The sequence below is a fragment of the Rhamphochromis sp. 'chilingali' genome (genome assembly GCF_963969265.1).
Source record: "Rhamphochromis sp. 'chilingali' genome assembly, chromosome: 3".
Classification (NCBI taxonomy): Eukaryota; Metazoa; Chordata; class Actinopteri; order Cichliformes; family Cichlidae; genus Rhamphochromis; species Rhamphochromis sp. 'chilingali'.
This window is the reverse complement of record NC_137931.1, coordinates 40,402,424-40,423,969: the sequence shown is the minus strand read 5'-3', so window position 1 is coordinate 40,423,969 and position 21,546 is coordinate 40,402,424. Positions and strand designations below refer to the sequence as shown.

Below are 21,546 nucleotides of genomic sequence, written 5' to 3'. Positions count from 1 at the left end.
CCGTCTAGAGCAGTTCCATGGGTGTATGGGTACTGTAACAGAGTTACAGCCACCCCATGTATATATCATATTTTCACCAGATTAAGACGTGGAACTTTCCGTGCTTCTAACGAATGAATGACTAAAATAATCTGATTATCAATAGTTGATAAATTTTCGCCTCTCACTCCACTCCCACAAACTATCACGTGCAGCGCAAACCCTCAGATTTATTTATCTTAGTGTATGTTTGCATTTCTTACTAATCAGTGCTTCCAGCTTGAATATATAATGCTGCCATAAAATAAGGTTGAGGTGAGGATTAAAAGGACAGGAGATGAGCAGTTTAAGCAGGACCTAGGACATGTCCAATGGAGGTCATGGAAGACCTGTTTTCATGGCTGCTGGAGGTAGGAATGTAAAAGGTCAGTGCACGATGTGGAATGCGTCGTCACATGCACAGATACGCTGGCACGTGCATGACGACAACACACACAAAAACACTCGCTAATACGCATTATGCCCTTCAGTACTGAGGCAGCCTGGGCCTTTTGTGTGTGAACTGCAGTATGTGAATGTCAGAAGGTAGTCTGGAATTCAGTGAATACAAGGAGGGAGAGGCAGCCAATTCACAGAGCGAAGTCTGATTGAACGCCACTTGCTATGCAGTCTTATGAGTCACATTTAGCTTAACGACACGTCCTCTTCTGCAAGCTCCAACACGAGTAGTTCTACTTTCTGTCACTCTTCCTCTTCTTATTCCAGTCGTGCCCTCTGCAAGGTTTATACTTGTGATGTTGAGACGTCAGCCCGTCTTGTTCCCCACACACACCTGTGCCTTATTAGTGCGCACATGTTTTTCTGCCAGCTGACATTATAAACATTCCCTGGGCTTGAACCTCAGAAAGCCCAGCATTATGACACGCCTATGTGGAGTTATGTCATCAAACACAGCACATTTCAGCTCAGCTGACTGTCAGGTGTGTCAGACACAAGGACATTTAAATCAGGAGCACCAGCTAGTTGGGATTGGATAGGGTAAGGCAATGAGTCAGATGTGATTGTTAATAGCGGGAGGTGTGGATATCGGAAGAAGCTGTAAAACTAGATGTAAACTAGCTAGGATGGTTATGGTTAAGGAGTTCTAACAGGACAAAATGAGTGACAGCAGATGAGCAGAAACCTGCTGTTATCAGAGGCTGTTTACACTGCTCTGGGTTGATAACACTTTGACTATAACACGCCGAGGACAGATGTGAGAGCTTGTTAAAGCTGTGTACACAGATGCTATTTCTGTCCTCCTAGCACAGAGATGTTTGTATGTATTTATTTATTTTTTATATTTAACGAGCTGTGTGACGCAGGGGGGAAAAACGAAACCCAAGTGAGGCAAACGTTCATTGTCTTATTTATTTGATTTTATGTATTTATTTGGGGTCATGTCTTTATAGGCTTATCTTAGCCAAAGTTTGAAGTTTATTTTGGATTATGGAAATCTTAATGTAGTGTTTGGGAAAGGTAACAAACAGAAATACTGACTATCGTTATAACCTGGAGGGAATAGGAGATATACCATGCTCCAGTCTAGCTCAAGCTTTTATTGCTTATCGTAGTGAGACACCTACTGGCTGATGTGAGTTATGGAAAGAGTCTGGAGGCACAGAGGGAGACAGGATTTCCACTGTGTGGGTTTTTACTCGTGTTCAGAACAATCATGGTGCTTTTTGTTCTTTTCCCCCTTATTTCTTTTGTTCCTGTCTTTCACACACAGACAGCAGAGACCAGCCTTGGAGAACGATAAAACTCGATAGACAGACGAAAACAGAACAACAGCCCAACTTCACTTAAAGCATTATGTACATCTGACACCCATCTGGTAAGTGTGGCTTTTTTTTTTTTTTTTTTCTTTAAAGAATGTCTAGCTTTTTACGTTGCCTGAGGATCAATTTAATTTTTTATTTTATTAAGTCTATGAAAAAATAGATTGATGCTTAACCTCACAAGTGATATTTTTAATAAATGTCTAATTTGAACCTAGATAAAAGGGCAACACACACATCGGTATTGGGCCAGGAAATAAGATAATTACAGATGTAGTATTTTTATATACAGCAGACTCAGACTTGTAAACACAGGCCAGCTATTGCTTCCTGTAGGGTTATGCACTTTGTCAAACAATGTGAGGATAGTTTACATGATATGCCGGCGTTTGCTGGTATATCTGTCTTGTCTTGTCTCGGCAGAACTGTATAAGGAAGTTAATGGAACAGGCCACTTGATGAAAAGACAAACAAGTAGGCAGTCAGGCGCTCATACACCTGCAGGCCTCTGCTGGCCTTCGGTATTCTGAGCAGCTCCTTATTTTTTTATTATTGCTTCTCAGTGTGCTTTTGGCTAATAATGGTCTCCAAGGTGTTTTCAGTGCTGAGCAGACAAGAATATTAAATTGTGGTAGAATATTAATAATATATCACTCAGTGATGTACGAGGATTAGATTGTCTCCAGTTTAATATTTACAGTTCATATTATTATTATTATTATTATTAAACGCTTGAATAACCCCTTTGTGTGTGCGTGCGTGTACACACACACACACACACACACACACACACACGTTTACATAGTTATATGTAGGTTGAAAATAAAAGCGTAGAATGGTTTTAAGACTTTAGAACAATGTGTAGATAAAACAACAGCAAAGACAAATGTTTGGTAGCAAATCTGGCCTGGATGGAAGCCAGTGAATTGGTCGGGTAAGCTGTTTACACTCACGGACCACAAGCCCCTTTCACAGAAGATCTTTTCCTAATGCTCACCTTAAGCTCCTTCTGTCCCGTCTTTCCTCAAGCATAGTAAAGGCAGACTATAAATGTGCACATCCATATGGTGTGCACAGGCATTCTGGACCAATAGCTGAACCTCACAACCATTTAACCAGCATTTCTTTACATCATAACTAATTTCGAGAGGGTACATTTTTCCTTGTAGTTGCGACAGTATGTCTAAATCAACCCATTTCAACCAGTAGATGGCGCTCTGTTCGCAAGATGAGCAGTTTGAATGCTGCTATTAATGATCAGGATATCGTGCGCAATTTGCTCACTGTCATATATTTTGTATATGTTTTCTGTCAGAGGGCCGGGCGGGCTTTGCTGTAGCTGAGGATGATGAATGGTCTCCTGCATTAGAGCTAGATGGTGTGGGAATGATGGACCTCCCTAATGGCCAATCCAGTATCTCCACCAGTGCTGCCACAGTCTCTGAGGTAAGGCCTCATCCACGTCAGTGTTTTAAAATGCAGCCTGTGTATAGCTTAACTATGAAAGGTTTTCGTGTATAATTATTATATATTAGTATTAGTCAGCTGACATATTAAATAATAACATTTTAATATATTATGTTTAGTTTTTCTTGGTGTTCATTATACAAATCTCAAAACCTTACCAACATCACCACTCTTTTTCATTTGGTAATCCAATTCTCAGAAGCCCAGCCATCAGTTTGTGTGTGTGTTTCTGTGTGTGTGACTTCCAGAAGAGCAGCAGCTCGGAATCTCTCAGTGATAAGGCATCTTCAGAGCTGAAGAAGAGTTTTGACGCAGTTGTGTTCGATGTGCTGAAGGTCACTCCTGAGGAATATGCAGTAAGTGAATTTTCTGCGTTTCTGTTACAGTCTCTTCTTTTCTGATTAACCTGCATAAATGAGGGGTTATAAATGTGCATATAAGCAAAAATCCGATGTGCTGACTTAAGACGGGAGGAGATGGGGTGATGGAGGGGGAAATGGGGTCAGAGTTTGCATCAGTAATAATTGATGATGTCTGGCAGTGGCAAGCAGCTGCTGACAGTTCCCACAGCTGCCTCTGCCCCATTTTCAGTGACTTTTCAGTGTCATCTTTGGAAAAATAATAATACTAGTAAAAAAAGAAACTCAGAACAATGTCACATTTTTGTCGAACTAGCTTTACCTTACAGGATATTCACATGAAAAGAACAATCTTTTGAACGTCTGCAAGCTTTTTTAAATACGTGTGCTTGTCTTGTTGTGTCCCATTCCACCACAAGAGGTCACTCTTGGTCTTATTTAATCAATCCCTGTTATATTAATGTCTTTCAAGGTGGTGTCAGGTAAGTAAAGGAGTCTTAGGAGTAATGGGTTGTGCATTATCACAAGCCCAATTTAAAAAAAACAAAACAAGGAAAATCAGCATTTCAGTTGTTGAATTGTTATTACATAAACCTTCTTTATGACAACATGGAACTTAGAGGAATTGTGACAAACGTTAGTTTGTGTAAATATTTCAATTTGACCAAAGTATATCTAACAGGTGCCTTTTTGCTCTCCTTCAGGGCCAGATTACACTCATGGATGCTCCTGTGTTCAAAGCCATCCAGCCAGAGGTGAGCAGTTAATGTGGAGAGGAAAAACGATGTTAACGGAATGACAATTATTTAAACTGACTGGGAGGACTCAAGGGAGCTTTTTGCTTTACTGATGAGCAACTTTCAGTCCTTTGGGGCATTTGAAATCTTTAAAAACGTTTTCACATATATATTGTTGAAAATGTAAGACTGCACTCTCTGTCAGCAATTTAATTTAAGCAAATTTGTGGCATTGTGCATGTTAGCTAACTTGGGTTAAGCGTCAGGTTTACTTGGCTTTTATAACTTCAGAAGACACTTGAGTACCTTGTTCAACAAATGAACTTGTGCCCTTTGTTGATTATAATAAATAACTTCATCTTAGACTTAAGCATTGCCATATTTAGTTTCTGACATTCACTTAGTTTAGAATAGCAATTTGAAAAAAGGTGCATCAAAACTAGCAGTGGCCATTTAAGTGAAACGTGAAGACAGTAGACAGGTTTCTAAGAGGGGTGTAGCAGCTGGATCAGTTGTATTCGAAGCCAACCAAAACGAGTACACAAATACAACACGAATGTGCTAATTTTATTCACTGAAAGATAGAAATATTACTTCATCACAGATAGAGCTCAGTGAGTTAAAACCCTGTAGTAGTAACCAGTATTTCTAGTGGATGACTGGAAAAAAGTAGTCTACTAACAAATCCAAGAGATTTGTGCCATGAACTGAAGGGTGTGTGTAAAGAGATGACTGAGATAAAGAAAAAGACCTGTGATAAAAAGGCTAGTCATAATATTCTAATTTGTCGATATTTTTTGCCTAATTTGGAGTCGGACACTTGTCCAGTGTGCAGTCAGTGTATTCCAAAGAGCAGCGGTATTCCTGTCATCAGTCATGCTCCTGCCTCTGGTTTGCATTTTCATGTTGTTTGGGGTCACTGGCCCGTTGCAATATCAGTCCCTCTCTACAAAAATAGATCCAGGGAGTGCTGATTGTCATGGGCTTTCCTCCACAGATGCCTGACCACAAACTTGTTGAAATTTTATGGAGCACTTAAACTCAGACTGCCAAGTGCTTTGGGTCATGGTCAGATCATGCTGGGATAACATGGGTTATTAGGTTTTGTGCAAACTTGAATCCATCTAAGTTCAAGTGCAAACTGTCATCAAGGAGAAGGGGACAGAGCAAATCTGAACTCGGTGTGCATTTTTAGAAACATTTTAAAGCTTGTTATTTGTCATGATAAACCGATTAATAAATTAAAAATGAACGTAGGAAATTACGGTGGTGGCCAAGGTAACTTCTTTGTACATACGAAGTTTCTCCATTGGTGCCCCCAGACTTTTAAACCACATTATACATTAGGAATTCCCCCTTGCCATGTTTTTCCTTTTCCCTTTCATACATAGGGTACATGTGGTTTATGTCTAACTGTCATGTTTTGCAATAGTAAGCCACTGTGATCACAGCTCCCACGCTTTGTCATATGTCAGTTATGCGAAAAAAGGCCATCTGTATCTCGCGTATTCTTGAACACCTTTTCTGTTGTGAACGTTAGACCTCATGATTTGCCCCTGTTGGCTGTCAGGCCCTTTCCTGACAGACATGGATAACCTATGTTTAAGGTTGACCGCAGTGATCTTATAAAAACTGCATACAGACCACAAGCACATTGTAGCGTGGCTTAGTCTGACTCCTGCTGTGGCATATGTGCAACATTTGCATTTCTAACAGCTCATAACCTTTCTGGCCTGATATCAAGCCACGTTTTAATGAATTAGGCTTCATATAGTACAACATGCCCTTTTGAGTCTTGCAAATAGTTTGTGTTTGAGCAGTGGAAAAAGGGAAAAGAACAGACGGAAGTTCCTTAGTAGAAGCAGGCTTTGTCTGTCGTGTTTGGTTTGTTGTGAAGTACCTTGCAGACTGACGTGAAGTGGGAACGAAGGGAAAGTGAACTAGAGGCATTTGGAAAGGAGCCACTGCCCTGATTGAAGAGGCGTGCTGAGAGGGTGATGAATGCCGTAGTGTACCATATGTAGAGTGACCCAGCAGGATCTTGGCAGGTGGTAGAGTGGACTGGTAAGGCTTTTTATGCTCTCACTGTGCTTTTGTTTCAGGAAACTTGCTGAAAAAAAAAAAAGTACATGTCCATGCTTGAACAGAACTGAGAGTTTCCAGTGCTGTCAACCTTCTTTCCCTCCTCACAGACACATGATGGAGGAAAAAAACCAAGCGGGAGTGCCAGTTCGCTCTGTTCACTGGCCAAATAGGAAACTGTTAAATTACTTTTTTTTTTTTTTTCTTAAGTTGTGTAATCTTGCCTTTTTTTTTTTTTTTTTTTTTTTTTTTTTTCTTCCCCCAAACCTACGCTCCTCAAAAAAATTAAAGGAAAAGTTTTTAATCGATGTATAGCATGAACTCGATTAAACATCTGGGATATCGATCTGGTCAGTTAAGTAGCAGAGGGGGTTGTTAATCTGTTTCAACTGTTTTAGTGTTAATGAAATTAACAGCAGGTCCACTAGACACAACACCCAAAAAAGGAATGCCTTTACGGGTGGCGGCCACTATCATTTTTTTCCTTTCTCATCTGTTCTGAGTGTTGACTAGTTTTGCATTTGGCTAAAGTCAGTGTCGCGAGGCGCTCAGGTACTCCAGCTCCCCAGGACGGCACATCAATATTCGGTTTATCGCCAGAAGGTTTGCCGTGTCTCCTGGCATGGTCTCAAGAGCATGGAGAGAGGCAGTTACTCTAGGAGAGCTGGACAGGGCTGTAGAAGGTCAAAACCCATCAGTGGGACGGTTTCTGCCCCTTTGTTCAATGGGGAACAGGATGAGCTCTATAAAATGACCTCTAGCAGGGCACTAGCATGTTGTACGTGCCCGTCTGCACTAATTGCTGGATCTCATCTGCCCTTTAAACTTAAATTTCCTTTTGATGGAACAGGACAGAGTTGCAAAGAGCCAAATTTGGCGAGAGATGACTCAATACTCTGTGCCAGTGCATGACGGCTTAATGACCTATGCCACAATTCCAGTACTTTGGAGTAAAGGTTCTACCTGAAATGTCTCAGGATGTAGAAAACGGCTGTTTACATTCTGGTTCGTAACCACAGACCCAGCTCTCTTATCTCATCATCTGTCATCACAAGTGATTCTCAGTGGGTCAGGTTGACCCAGCCTTCCCTTTAACTCGATGTTTTCTCCTTGGGCAAGTTCAATGGAAATGTGCACTTGGTGGTGATTGTGTTCCAGGGAGAGAACTAAACCTAGCGGAAGCATCTGAAGTCGTATCGATGTGCAGAAGGAAATTACTTTAAATGGTGCATTTAAAGCAAAATGCTTTGATTTAATTTTTTTTTAAATTTAATTTCCTATAGATGTCTTTATGGCAGTTTTTACATTAGATAATCCAAGCTTGTCCAATAGCAGTTTCATGGTTGAGCTGCTCTGTTCTTCCAGTCCTGCACTTAATTAACTAATAACTTCCCTAACTACATTAAATTGGCTGAAATGACCATAAAGTAGCTGTGACTTGACCTTTTGGTGTTTGTGTTCTAGCTTTTTTGCTTTCCTCTCTCCATAAACACATCATAACTGTCTTAACATAATAATGTGAGAGCTGGTGTGAGACAGTAGGCCACAGAGAGAAACTTGCATGCATACATGACACACAAGCAGATATTCTGGCATGACCTTGCAATATTTGCCCCAGACAATATTATAGTAGAACAGAGCTTCTCAGTAATTTGTGTATCTTGGTCATGACGTAAAGAGAGAGCCTGAGAGGTCTAGCCAAGTTATCTGGATGAAGAAGAAAAGATAAGTCTGTCACAATAGCTATAAAAGATTACACGGGACCCGTGGATATATACAGCAAAAATGGTGTGGAGAGATGCTATAATGTCTGGCCAGCCACTTTGAACAGGAAACATAGTTTATTCTATTTATCTTTTGATTGGAAAAGCAGCGTGAGCGTCAGGTTTAAGAGATCAGAGTATAACATGTCTGTCCTTCACAGCAAACACAGAATGTAAACACATCTGCTTCTTATGATGCGTAAGTGACAGCTCATAAACCTCTGCCAGACCTGAGGGTTGTTGTAATTTACTTCCACTACGTAATGGACCCTCATCAATGCAGTACAAAGAGAAATTAACAGAGCTTGAGAGCATTGTCAGTGTCTTTGTGCTCAGTTTGGAGCACAGGTATAAATAATGGAAACACCAGAAGATATTTATTTTTTTTCAATGGTAAAATAATCTATACTGCAGACCAGACTGAGCTACAACCCCCAAATGAATTTCTGTTATGTTCCTTGGCTGTTGGTTTGCCATTAAAGTGACAAGATGGCTCACAGAGAGAGCGGGAGGAATGGATGTGGGGGTCTTGTTGCAAATCTTTTTCTCTCATTTGAACTTACAAAGTATTGACTACTAATGGATTTTAGCATTGGCTGGTGTTTATTGTTTGAACTGGAATGTATAGCTGCTTGCTATAGTATGGTTGATCAGCTGACAAAAGGGGGAAAAGTAAAATTTAAAAAAAAAGGTAAATTATAGATGAATTTAGGTGAAATAAAGTGACAGTGGCTGACTTTTTCACCCTTCGTTTTCTCAGTTTTTCAGTCCCAGCAGGGTATTTCTAATTTCATAATCAGATCTCCAGCTGGATATTATGAAATAAAAGCTGCGGGGGAAAAGTAGTTGAGTGATGCAGAGCGGATTGAGAGGCAGAGGGTTGCCTTTTTGTTTTTAACACACAGTCATGACAACAGCCAAGTACGTAATTTTGTGGCTTTGGCTGGCAGGTTTTGCTCCAATTCTCAGGGAACTATCAGATTGCATTTTACGTACCGCTGAAAAGTATGTCAGATCCTCACGTCTGAGAACCCAGAGCAGAAATCCTCAGAACAGGCTGACTTGTAGTTGGATGCAAGTTATGTTTGTCTTTCTCAGGCCTATCTTGGCTTAGTCTCTTCCAGCCCTGGATGCCAGATAAAGTAACATTTTCTAAAACGTTCCCCCCCTTTTGCTGTCCATACAATTACAACTATAAGGCAAGGCAAGGCAAGTTTATTTGTATAGCACAATTCAACAGCAAGGTGATTCAAAGTGCTTTACAGAGACATTAGAAACAAAAACAAATAAAAAGCATGATTTAAAATTGATTAAAACAAGCAAATAAACTAACTAACTAATTAACAAACAAACAAACAAACAAAACAGTATATAAAATCAAAACAGATAAAATCAGAACAGTAGATAAAATCAGTAGTTAATGTAAGTTTTGAAATTTAAGCTTAAAAGTGTGGATTTGGTGCTTTATTCAAATGCAGCTGAGAACAGGTGAGTCTTCAACCTGGATTTAAATAAACTGAGTGTTTCAGCTGATCTGAGGCTTTCTGGGAGTTTGTTCCAGATATAAGGAGCATAAAAGCTGAATGCAGCTTCTCCGTGTCTGGTTCTGACTCTGGGAACTGATAAAAGACCGGATCCAGATGACCTAAGGGATCTGGAAGGTTCATACTGGGTCAGGAGGTCACTGATGTATTTTGGTCCTAAACCATTCAGAGCTTTATAGGCCAGCATCAGAACTTTAAAGTCTATCCTCTGACGGACAGGCAGCCAGTGTAAAGACCTCAGAGCTGGACTGATGTGGTCCACTTTTTTGGTCTTACTGAGGACTCGAGCAGCAGAGTTCTGAATGAGCTGTAGTTGTCTGACTGATTTTTTTTAGGTAGACCTGTAAAGATGCTGTTACAGTAATCAAGCCTACTAAAGATGAATGCATGGACTAGTTTTTCCAGGTCCTGTTGAGACATCAGATCTTTTATCCTTGAAATATTCTTGAGGTGATAGTAAGCTGACTTTGTTATTGTCTTAATGTGTTTTTCTAAGTTTAGGTCTGCATCCATCACTACACCCAAATTTCTCGCCTGGTTTGTGGTTTTTAGATGTATAGATTGAAGTTCTCTGGTGACTTGTAATCGTTTTTCTTTGGCGCCAAAGACTATTACCTCAGTTTTGTTTTTGTTTAGCTGGAGAAAATTGTGGCACAACCAGTCATTGATTTCCTCAATGCATTTACCAAGAGCCTGCACAGGGCCTTGGTCTCCTGGTGACATTGTGATATATATTTGTGTGTCATCTGCTATAAGAGAAGCATCACGTAAAAGTTTCTGTAGGTCCCTGTAGATCTGCACAGTAATGTAATGTAGAGATTAAACTTTTATTGCTGCACAACAAACGCCGGGGGAAATCTTTTTTACACTGCAGCCTGTCAGCATGATGATCTGGACATGTTGATCACAATGAAAGCTGGAGAAAATAATGCTTTGGTAGTAGAGACAGAAGAACCACATGGACAAATTTTCCATTGTCAGAGATGATTTAGTCCAGTTTTACTGCAATATGGTCTTAATTATATTTGATTTTTGTGTAAGCATATATCATCTTTGACAAATACAGTTTGATGTCTTCTTTATAGCAACACAGCTTCTTCTGGTTTGAGTATAATAAAGCATAAAATGCGTGTACTGAATTACATAAATAAATGTACTTTTAGAAAAGTAATTCTTTCCACGGTGTGTGCATAGCCAGGTAATGGGGGCTGCTGCTGCTGGCTTGAGTTCCTGCCAAGTCTATAGTTCATGACTGTCTGAGATGAATGTATTTTTTTATTTTTTTATTTTTTTGTCTTAAGACAACAGAAACAAAATAGCAAATCAATAGATTCTAACCTCTCGATCGGCGCACAGACAACCAGAGTCCAGTATCGGCCCTCCTGTCACTTAAACTCTTATCTCTACAGTCTCCTCTCTGCTTTTATCAAGCTTCATTTCAGTTTCACTGCCTCCCCTTTCTCATGTTACTTCTCTTTCCGTTCTGTTTCTCATCTTCATCAGCTCTTCCTTTCTTGGCCTGTGGGCTTTAACTGTTTCCTTGCATCTCGACACAGGTTTCCAGTAGATAAAAGAATTTTAAAAAAGGAAGTGCTGTGATAGCTCACGCGAGCTCATCGCGAATGGTGGCCAAGCAGCAGCTTATCGTTTTATTTAGCTTTTGCTAAACAAACCAAGTCAAACTTTGGTGATTATGAAGATGTATATGGTCCGTTTTTTAAGAAGTTTTAAGATTGTTGTGGCTGATGATGGTGTCTCATTTATTTTAATGTCTTTGGTTGATGATGCCCTTTAAACCACCTCGGCTATTGTTTGTCACTTGTAGGTCGTATAATCAATCGTTCAGCCAGAGGTGACTTCAGATTTCTTTAACAGCTCTTAGTTTAAGTGTACAGACCCAACAATGTAAATGTATCTGGCTCCTATCAGCCCCACGGGACTGCGCTTTAATGAAAATGCTGCTCAGCCAGACCAGCATGTGGAAACGACAGGCTGTCTGTGGTTTGGCGTAGCAGACGGTTTTTTTTTTCCTTTCTTTTACTGCACTCTTTTACTGCAGAATTTTAAACCCTCTCCTTACCAGAGCTGCTTTGTGAAAGCCCTTCTCCAAACACTCAACTGTTGTCAGAGTTTGTGGTGCCTTAGTGTGTAATAAGGCTATAAAGGACCTAGGAAAAATAAAGGGAATAAAATCCTAATGGCCTAATGGTCTCACATGAGGAAACTGGACTTAAATGATTTCAAACACGGATGGGTGGTTAAATTAGAAGACTGGCCCAGGTGGTTTAGTGATGAAGGTTTTGTACAAGTTGTTTAAATTTTGTCGCCTTCCCGAGTGACGACAAAACACCAACGTCTGTCTGTATGCCCCCTTTTCAGGTGTTCAGCCTACCTGGGTGGGCAAGTGGTGGTTTGAGCACACTAGCGCTACCACTTCCTAACTGTGTGTTTGTTTTAGGAGTCATCACCAAAGTTATGTGGAAGTGAAGGAGAGAAAAATGATTGGCATTATGTCAGGACACAAGGAAGCAATTATTTGAAAAGGACTGATGTAAAATAAACAATTAGGGCACTATTTTAGCTGTATCCTGTGACGGGGACGGCACAGTTAAACACACCGGAGTCCCCGCGTGGTCTAATAAAACCTTGTGGGAAGATGCTGTGTTAGGGTTTCTGCAGTGTTTTATTTTACAGCCTCACTGCTGTGCCTGCATCTTTGCTCCATTGCACTCCTTTTTCCTTTACTTGTATCCTCATCCTGACTCAGGCAAAATGGATCCCAAGCATCACCTCGCCCACGCACGAGTGTCTGCTTTTAACATCTGTATTTGATATGTTGTATCTTTGCTCCCACCGGCGGATTCAGCTTGGAGACTCACCGTTGAACGAGCACAGCTTCTCTTTAGAAGTAGACACGGTGATACGGTCCAGTTCAGGGAGCTGCGAGCAGTTGGGTGGAGATTGCTACTTCCAGACAGTCTGACTGCCTCACAGGGGGTATTGTGTGGGGGAGCAGCAGTCTCTTTCAGCTGCTTATATTGTAGCCTAACTCAGCCATGCTGGCAGGGATTAGCAGGAGAGCTTGCGCAACATTTTTCCTACTGTTATGTCAGTGTCCCTGGATTGTGGACAGCCTGCAGGGGCCATACGAGGTCCCGGGTTCCTGTTGCAGTGCAGTGTGTGGTCTCCAGCTTTACCTAATCGCTGAGGACATCAGCAGAAAGCCACACTCACTCTGGCCTGGTATTCAGAAAGAAATTGGTCTTTTAGGAGGGGATTTTCTTTGTTTACCTTCCAAAAATCACTTTTTTTTTCCTTTCGATAACATGTACCCTAATTATTTTCCAAAGCAGCTGAAGCTGCTGCTCCTCTTTGTGCTGAAGTGATTAATTGAGAATGTTTTGACAGAAAATCAGTGAGCAGGCATTTCAGTTGCCCACATTAAAATGATCCACGATGACAAAAGCCATTCCAGTGCTAATTACATCCTCTTACATGTGTGTCAGTACTTTTACATTTTAGTGTCTTTATGTTTTTAAGCTCAGCAAAATACATTGCTTGTGCTTATTTAAATCCTCAGTGTGCAACAATTGCACCTTTGCACCAAAATGTCTTAATTTAAATTGTTACCATTGTTCTGTGCTTTGGTTTTGCCACGGCACAACTGCCATCAGTTGGTTGAAGTGAGCATCAGATTTATTTTTAATGACACAAAAAGAGGAAAAATGACTAGAAAAACAATGATTAGAAGCTAACACTTAAGTTTTTTCTGTTTTGCTACTTTGTTTTTTTGTCTGGTCCTGACTGTCTTTGCACCCCTTTACGAAGAATCCTTTTAAGTCTTTGATAATATTCATCTGGATTGAGAGGCACACATTTTGCATCAGTTTAAAGAAAAGTTGACGTTATTCATTTTACACTCATTTGTTGTCAAAGGCAATTGTTTACAACATGCTGTCCTCGTTCTTCACTGAATCCTTGAATGCTTGTTGCTAATACCTTCCTTGAGGTGTTGTTTGTCTGTTATCGAAAGCGGTGAGTTTAGAACATGGATAAGCTTACCAGCAGGTAATTTGTATCCATCAATTTATTGTTCAGGAGACTAATTATTTTTGAAGATCCTCGTCTAGATGAAAACGTGTATCAGTGGAAAGCGCAGACTTTACTGATGAAGAACATGTTGTTTTGGGCAGCAGTTCATTAATCTGTCCGAACCTTTGCCTCGATCTTGTCTTCAGCGGTTTTCCCGTTCTCATCTGTGTTTTTCTCCTCTTACGTTGTGCTCCCTACCTCTGGTACTCTCCCCACAGTGTGACCCTGACTAGACTGTTAAATACATCAAATAAAATGCTGGCGTATGCAAAAAAAGATCTGTGACTCGCTACATAATCTTTATTTCCCCGATTCTGTGATTTCAGGAGCTGTCAAGTTGTGGCTGGAACAAGAAGGAGAAGCACAGCTCTGCTCCAAATGTTGTGGCCTTTACCTGCAGGTTCAACCAGGTGAGACGGGGATCACCATTTACACTTATTGCCCTTTTATTTCAAATCATTCTAAAGCCTCAACAGAGAAAGAAGGAAAAAAGGATGAGAAACAGTCCTGCTCTAAGTTTATAGATTTATGTGTCTTGGCTATCCAGGAATGGAGGGAATAAAGTTCTTCTTTCCACTGCATCCCCTGCTTTCATTCTTCCATGTACCAAATCATCAACTTTGCTTTCCCAGAGGTGGTTGTTTTAAACTGTTTGTCATGGCAGCTCTTTATAGTCCCTTATGTCACCTCCCTGCTATTGACAGAGTTATATATATCATAAATGGTCCCCAGGTGATGCTGCTTTGAGGAAAAGTAGCTTTTGTTTTTTTTTCCCCCTTCATTTTTTCTTGTCCTTGGTTTTTCCTTCTTTCTGGCATTCATGGGGTTTTGCATGTGTGCTTGTAGGAGTGCGTCTGGCTTGATCCCTCAGTGCCCCGTGACATCATCAAACAGGAAGTTGTTGGTAATGCTTCAAGGGGTAGCGGTGCCCTTTAATCCACTTCCAGTGTTTCTGCCAAATTCCTCTGGGACCCTCTTTACTGCCCTCCAGTACTAATATGAGATTATCTAACTGGAATGCGTTGCTGTGGAAACTTCTCCATGTATAGCACACCCCAAACAGGGATTCAAGATGTTAGCTGAACACACACAGCTGCCGGCAGCCAAGGAAAATGAGCTTTTTGGATAATGGAACCTGGACTGGGAGGACAGAGAGTCCCAGAAAGCCCCGTAATTGAGCTAAAGCCATATTCTCTGTCCTCCGGTCTTTGTTTTGTTGGCACACTGCTTTCGGAGCCAGTGAAGCAGAAAAGAATTGGCTAGCTCATTTGATACAATATGATGAGTGCACTTTAATTGTTCTTTAGTTTTCTGTAGAGACAAATTGGGACCTTTTTATTGAATAAACAAGGAATCAGATGGTTAATAAAGATGTAATGGTCATGAACCTAAACAAATTAGAATTGTTGTGATTTTTTTTTTTTTTTTTTTTTTTCCCCCTCCCGAACTCATCTTTACTATGGAACATACGTTAGCAGCACATCTGGATCATACCATCATCAGCTGCGGTTCCCATCGTTAGCCAAATCTTGGTCTCGATCCTTTATTTTTCTCTCCTCAGGTCATTAGTTGGTCACTCCACATATCAGCTCATGTTTGGATCTGTCTGCTTCCTCTTATTTATGATTATTGAGATCTTGGGGCCTTGTAGCTCCATCTGGAGGCATTGATACGGTCATAAACACAGTCCCGAAAACATCATCGTTGTTTCAAGGCATACCCTTACAGACACGGCCCTGTCTGGGAAGCCCTCTCTCAGGCACACTTGAGCACTTTGTGAATGCAACTATCTAGAGCGCTGTTGTCATGAGTGATCTCATCATGCTTGTATCTGCCCGGGGCTGTTGATGGGTCTGTATGCAATGATGGGCGTAGCTGCGGGAAGTTTATTGGTTTTTTTTTGTTGATGAGTGAGTATAGGGGTGGGATTTAATAAGTTTTCTTCGTCCCACTCCTTTTTCAGGCAAGTTTTGTTTTTTGTTTTGTGTATTTTATGTTCAATATAGGTATTTGTTGTGCCTGAAAATGAATAAATAAATGAATGAATGAATCATTGCACAGTTTTTGAGGCCAAAGCAGACACAGGCACATGCTCTGTAACGAACCCCAAAGGGATCGTGATTTTTGGAGCCATGCTCCGTCCAGATTGACCTCAGATATCAAGTTAGACCGCTGAGGAACCTAAATGTGAAGCTACAGCATGCTTTGCTCCCAGATTGGAATCAAATTTAGTCATTTACTGGAAAGTCTTTTCTACTGCATAGATGAGGCGAAAGTTAAATGTAACAGGATTTCAGTTTTTCATTTTGAAAGTGGGAGCTGCTTCTTTATGGGAGGTCATTTCCTCAAAGCAGTAGATGAATATTAAAGTGGACGCCAGTGGAGTCGGGGTCCACCATCTGTGCTGTGTGTCTTCTGTCCATTTTCATCATCCTTTCCCATAAAGCTTAATGTGAAACGGTGAAAATTAAAAGCACATGGCTCTGTTTCCTGTCAATGCTACCTCATAGTAATATGTGTTTATAAGACAGGACATGGTGAGGGAGAATGAATTTATCTGTTCACTCCTGAGCTCCTCACCTCACCTCTGAAACAAGTCTCAGTGCTGTTTCCAGGAAAAAGTCTGCAGAGACAGCTATAGGTTAGGATTTATGCACAGCCTGACTGTTTAAAAGCACAGTGAAGCTGCCGCACACACACACTGAATTTGTAGATGGAGACACACAAAAAGGAACGTTGACCACATAGGCAAAGCCAGTTAATGTGCAAGTGGAAAAGTCAGAAAGTAATTCAGAAACTGAAAGAGATAAAGAGTTTTTTGTGTTCGACGAAACAGTAGGGATGGTCAGTCTTCGTCTCTTATCAGAACACAATGTGCAGACAGCTGTTGGCTTTGAAGCCCTTAGAGCCCTGTGGCGTTGAAGCTAACTTCCCCTCCCATTACCCCTCTTCTTCTTTTACTCTTCTCCCTTTTCCTCTTTCCATTCTCTTCTTCTCCCAGGAGCTTAAACACTGATTGATTCACTGACTTGTCTGTCTGCGTGCATGTGTAATCAGAGCTCTGGTTTGCCAGCGCTCTCCCTAAAGAGACAGGTTTCCAACATCATTCTCGGTCTAGCCAACTACTCTAAAGACACGTATTCCCTGTTTCCTCCTGCTTTCTTAGCTGAAGTATCAGGAGTTGTCGTGCGTATCCCTTGTGCATCAGCTGGATTTTTCTCTGAAGGTCTTTCTTTTACTCTAGAGCTAATTTCCAATTGACTAATGTAGCGTTTCTGCAGTTTGCCATGCGCTCTGGTGCTCTGCTTTATAACCGTTTTAATTAAGAGTTGTCACACAGGTCTTCAAGTCTTGGCTCTCGATTCAAAATCAGGAGATTTTGTGAAGCAGAACTACCCTTTGTCCCTACTTGAAAGGGATTTTCTGTAATACTTGGTCATTTGTAGTCCTTGTTTGTGAGTATTTTTTTTTTGTTTGTTTTCTTTTCTTTTCTAGACAAGTTTCTGGGTGGTACGAGAGATCCTCCATGCACAGACGTTGAAGATCAGAGCCGAGGTGCTGAGTCTGTATATTCGCACTGCCAAGGTACACAAGTCCACCCAGGACATGACTTTGTTTTATCCACACGAATGTTTGCTGTACCAATTCAACTTCATGTATGTTTGATGTACTCTACTACTACTCACAGAAACTGTGTGACATGAACAACCTCCATGCGGTAATGGCAGTGGTGTCAGCGTTACAAAGTGCTCCCATCTTCAGGCTAACCAAAACTTGGGCGGTGAGTAATATTTGCTGTGCTTTGATGTCACAAGTTTATTAGTAGAGTGCTGTCAATAAGCAGGAATTTCCCCAAAGCCTGCACCAAAACACTGGACACATAAACGGAGAATAATAAAAGTAGCACAAGTGACATGGCGTAATGAATAAAAGAGTTAAAACTTTCAGAAACTTTAATTTCACAAGGAAAATGAGACGTTAACAAATACACTTCCCTTGAACTCTGATTACTTTTAGAAAGATGTCAGCGTCTCAGTGAAATGCCAAGTATCTGTACACGAACTTGACACGATCTTTATGGATGGTGAACATTTTGAATTCATTATTCAATTTTAAATCAGTGTCTGTTTTACAAACATGTCTGTCAGTGTTCTCAGCGAAGATGTAGAAGTTACATAATAACATAATGATGTTGTGATGTAATGCTGGAAATTTCTTGAACTCTGGTCTGCAAAACCACAGGAGGTTCTTTTAAAAATATTTTTATGGTAAAATCTTTCCACTTGTACATCTTAGCCCTAATTTGTTCCCTCCTTATCCCTGTCTTCGTGTGTAGTTACTTAATCGTAAGGACAAGGCAACGTTTGACCGGCTTGATTACCTGATGTCCAAAGAAGACAACTATAAACGCCTGAGAGACTACATCAGCAGCCAGAGCATGGTTTCTTGCATACCATACCTAGGTAACAGACACAAATCTACATGCATGCATAGCGGGTAACTACTGCAACCCCCCCCCCCCCCCCCCCCTTCTTACGAAAGGTGAAGTTTTAGTCTAATATAGGTCTGTGCAAAAAAGCTTGCACCCCCCCTCATTTCTTTATATTTTACTTCCAAGAAATAAAGCTTTTTTTTTCTCTTGTGTTGAGGAAGAAATGGTAGTTGGAGGAAAAATTTGTTAAATTGCTATCAGACTATGTTCAGATGGATTCCCCCCCCCGGTAAAACCAATGAGCTATGAACCCTGTAAGCACAAAAAGGCATCCAACCCAAGGGATGGACATATATAAAGAGATGGGGACACATTTTGTGTTGCTGTGACACACTGCCTGTAGAAAAGTGCTTAAAGATAACAATTTGACAGTATCTTATTCACCAAAGCTGATATCCAAAGAGCTATTAGTCAAACGTATATCTCAGATGAACAGCAGATGAACAGTATTTGAAAGTCATGAAATGAGGAAATACAAATCCAGCAAAGACCTGACACAGGACCTGTGGAGTACATCTGGCCCTTCAGTCGATCCATTTACTGTTTGCCAAAGCCTCATTAGTAATGGTCTCAGTGGATGGGTGGCTGTCAAGAAGCCATTCTTAAGAAAGAGAAACGGGGAGAAACGCCTGATGCATGCCAAATTACACATGAACTGGACTGAAAATCAGTGGCAACAGGTCTGATGGAGTGATGAATCCAAACTTGAAAGCTTTCATTCAGATCATCTGCGGTATGTACGACGGGGTCGCGCAAGAGGTACAACAGTCCTTTAGGAAGCCTGGAGAACTATCCCTGAAGACTACTTAAATTACCAGAAAGCTGAGCTAAAAGAGTTCAGACTGTGTTTAAGAATAAAACTGGTCATACCAAATACGGATTTTTGAAGACAAAACCCCTTTTGTCTTTTTATACTGTATTTCCACTTATGTTTGCTCATTTAAAAAAAAAATCACTACACCCATTTCCAATTTTCCTTTCAAAATCTAAAGAAATGATGAGGCTTAGCACTTTTGCCTGATTTTGATTTCTAGAAATCAACAATGGCAAAAGATGAAATAAAAGTTAATGTTGGTCTGGTTTAAGCTAGAGAAGCTGATGCGATGTAGGATTTTTGCTTTGAAAGCACTTTTATTTCCAACCATAAACTTTGGATTAAAAAAAAAAGGCAGTTGGAAGTCCAGATTTCCATTTTATCATTTTTGCTGACTCAACACAACACCACATGTTTTATCCAAATTGCTCATATGCTGTAAATTAAAAATTGATTCATGTAGATATAAAGCGAGGAATAAATGGGTGACTAGAGAGTTATTGTATTTGCTTGTACAACAGGTGCAAGGTGGTTTATTCCAACATTTGAGTGTGAGTAATGTTCTTGAGTAACATCAAACCTTATGTATCTCAATAGTTTGTTACACCATGGGAGACTAGATGTTGTGCATTTTAAAAACTTTTTATTTAGCAATAGTATTTTTTTAATCACCTCTGTTTGACACAGTGTGTACCATATAACCAAAAGGATTGAAGATGCATTTCTAAATAACTTTGAACTTGCTCAATAATTTAGCCCTTCTCTGCAGAAGTAGCCGTAATGGTTCTAGTGACTCACATATTTGGGATTTTTATCATCGTCTATAAAAATTTCAATGGAAAACACTAAAATAAACAAAAATAAATAATCCCTAGTTTACTTTTAGTATCCATTAAGATGCCTTGCACTCAGCTTCTTATCTTTATGGGCTAAAGGTTACTTTAATGACAAGCGTCTGGGTTTGAAAAGCCAAACTTCCCTCCTGCGTTTGTCTTTACGTCACTACGACAATCATTTGTCAGTCAGTAAGCAGTAAGCTGTCTGTTTCCTCAGAAGCTTTCGCATCTTTGTAACACATCATTGATTTCCCCCCCCCCCTCCCTTTGGCTTAATGGTGAATGTTGAGCATAAATTTTCTGCTCTCTTATGAAAAATCAAAGTTCCCTTTAGCAGGAACAAACACATGAATCACTAGGACATGTTAAAAAGGTTTTGTTTTTTTCCTTCCCTTAAACATTCATATTCCTTTTTCCCTCTGGCTCCACGGTATGACATCACACAGGAATCCCTTACGAGTTGCAAGGAAAACGTTCATGCCATGTGTGTGGTTTTATAGCTGAACTGTTTGTTCTTGTTTTGACTTCAGGTTGGCTAAATAACTTTTTTAAAACCTACCACAGTCCCCCCCCTTTCAATCAGCCTTGTATCATAGCTACCTCTGTGTGATTCAGACTTGGACACTCAAGTATGCACAAACAAACAGACACAAGGAAATACGCAGCGCGCAAGAGTCTGTTTGCCATTAAAGAAAGTTTAGGTGACCCATTTTCCCACACTGCTCCATCATGGATGTCTGTAAAACAATAAGACAAATGCACATCTAAACTGTGTCGTCATTGTGTATATGTTAATCAAAAGGAAACTTACTTTTCGGTAAGCTTTTGTCATTCGTCATTTGTTGCTCTGTCTTGGGGTGGGGATTTCTAGGGCATATATGTGGGAGTTGCATGGTCTTTCCTTACAGTATAAACTTGTCTATGATGCTTGTGGATGTGTGACCAACTAACTGGCTGCCTCAGGACTGGATCGAGCCAACCTGGCGCTCAAGAGAAAGAGAAATTGCCACTTTCTTGCTCCTGCACATTTCCCTTAATCGTAAATTCTCCCGATTCCTCCAGGGTGGAGAAAACGGGAATGAATGAGCAGGAGACTGAAAGTCGCAGTGCTTGTTCCAGAGCATCACTCCCAGCTAAGTGTTGGGTGTGCTTAAGGAATAAATTTGTGTTTGGTTTCTCTTGATGTTCGCATATTGACCTCTCTGGTGTCTAAACACAGAACCTGCTGAATTTGAGTGTTGCCGTAAATTAAAGTCCCAACTTAGAACAGAGGGCTGAAATTACCATGTTGTTGTTGTTTGTTTGTTTTTCTTACCAAAAGGTTTTGTTTCCTAAACTTTATTTGAATGGCTTCTTGACATGTTTGTGACTGTGCTCAATTTCCATTATTTTTGGATGTGATGCCTATCACTGGCAATAAACGGTCTGGAGAAAGAGCCATGTGTTGGCTCTACAGTGACACATTTGTGCTGAACTGTGTATATGCGCAACAGTCTGATCTCTGACCTACTATTAGGTTTGGCAGACATTGCTGCCTCCTGTCTAAGCTCACATCCTTGAT

General features: G+C 40.5%; 1 protein-coding gene across 2 annotated transcripts in view; it reads left to right on the top strand.

Moving 5' to 3' along the window:
- The window catches only part of ralgps2 (Ral GEF with PH domain and SH3 binding motif 2), a 75,874-nt gene that overhangs the window by 23,250 nt on the left and 31,078 nt on the right, over positions 1-21,546 (top strand). For both annotated transcript variants that reach the window (XM_080878396.1, XM_080878395.1), the window contains exons 2-9: positions 1,751-1,855; positions 3,115-3,245; positions 3,515-3,622; positions 4,330-4,380; positions 14,170-14,253; positions 17,339-17,428; positions 17,532-17,624; positions 18,180-18,306. In XM_080878396.1, coding sequence (XP_080734522.1) covers positions 3,186-3,245; positions 3,515-3,622; positions 4,330-4,380; positions 14,170-14,253; positions 17,339-17,428; positions 17,532-17,624; positions 18,180-18,306 — 613 coding nt within the window. In that variant the 5' untranslated portion in view covers positions 1,751-1,855; positions 3,115-3,185. The remainder of the gene's footprint in view (positions 1-1,750; positions 1,856-3,114; positions 3,246-3,514; positions 3,623-4,329; positions 4,381-14,169; positions 14,254-17,338; positions 17,429-17,531; positions 17,625-18,179; positions 18,307-21,546) is intronic.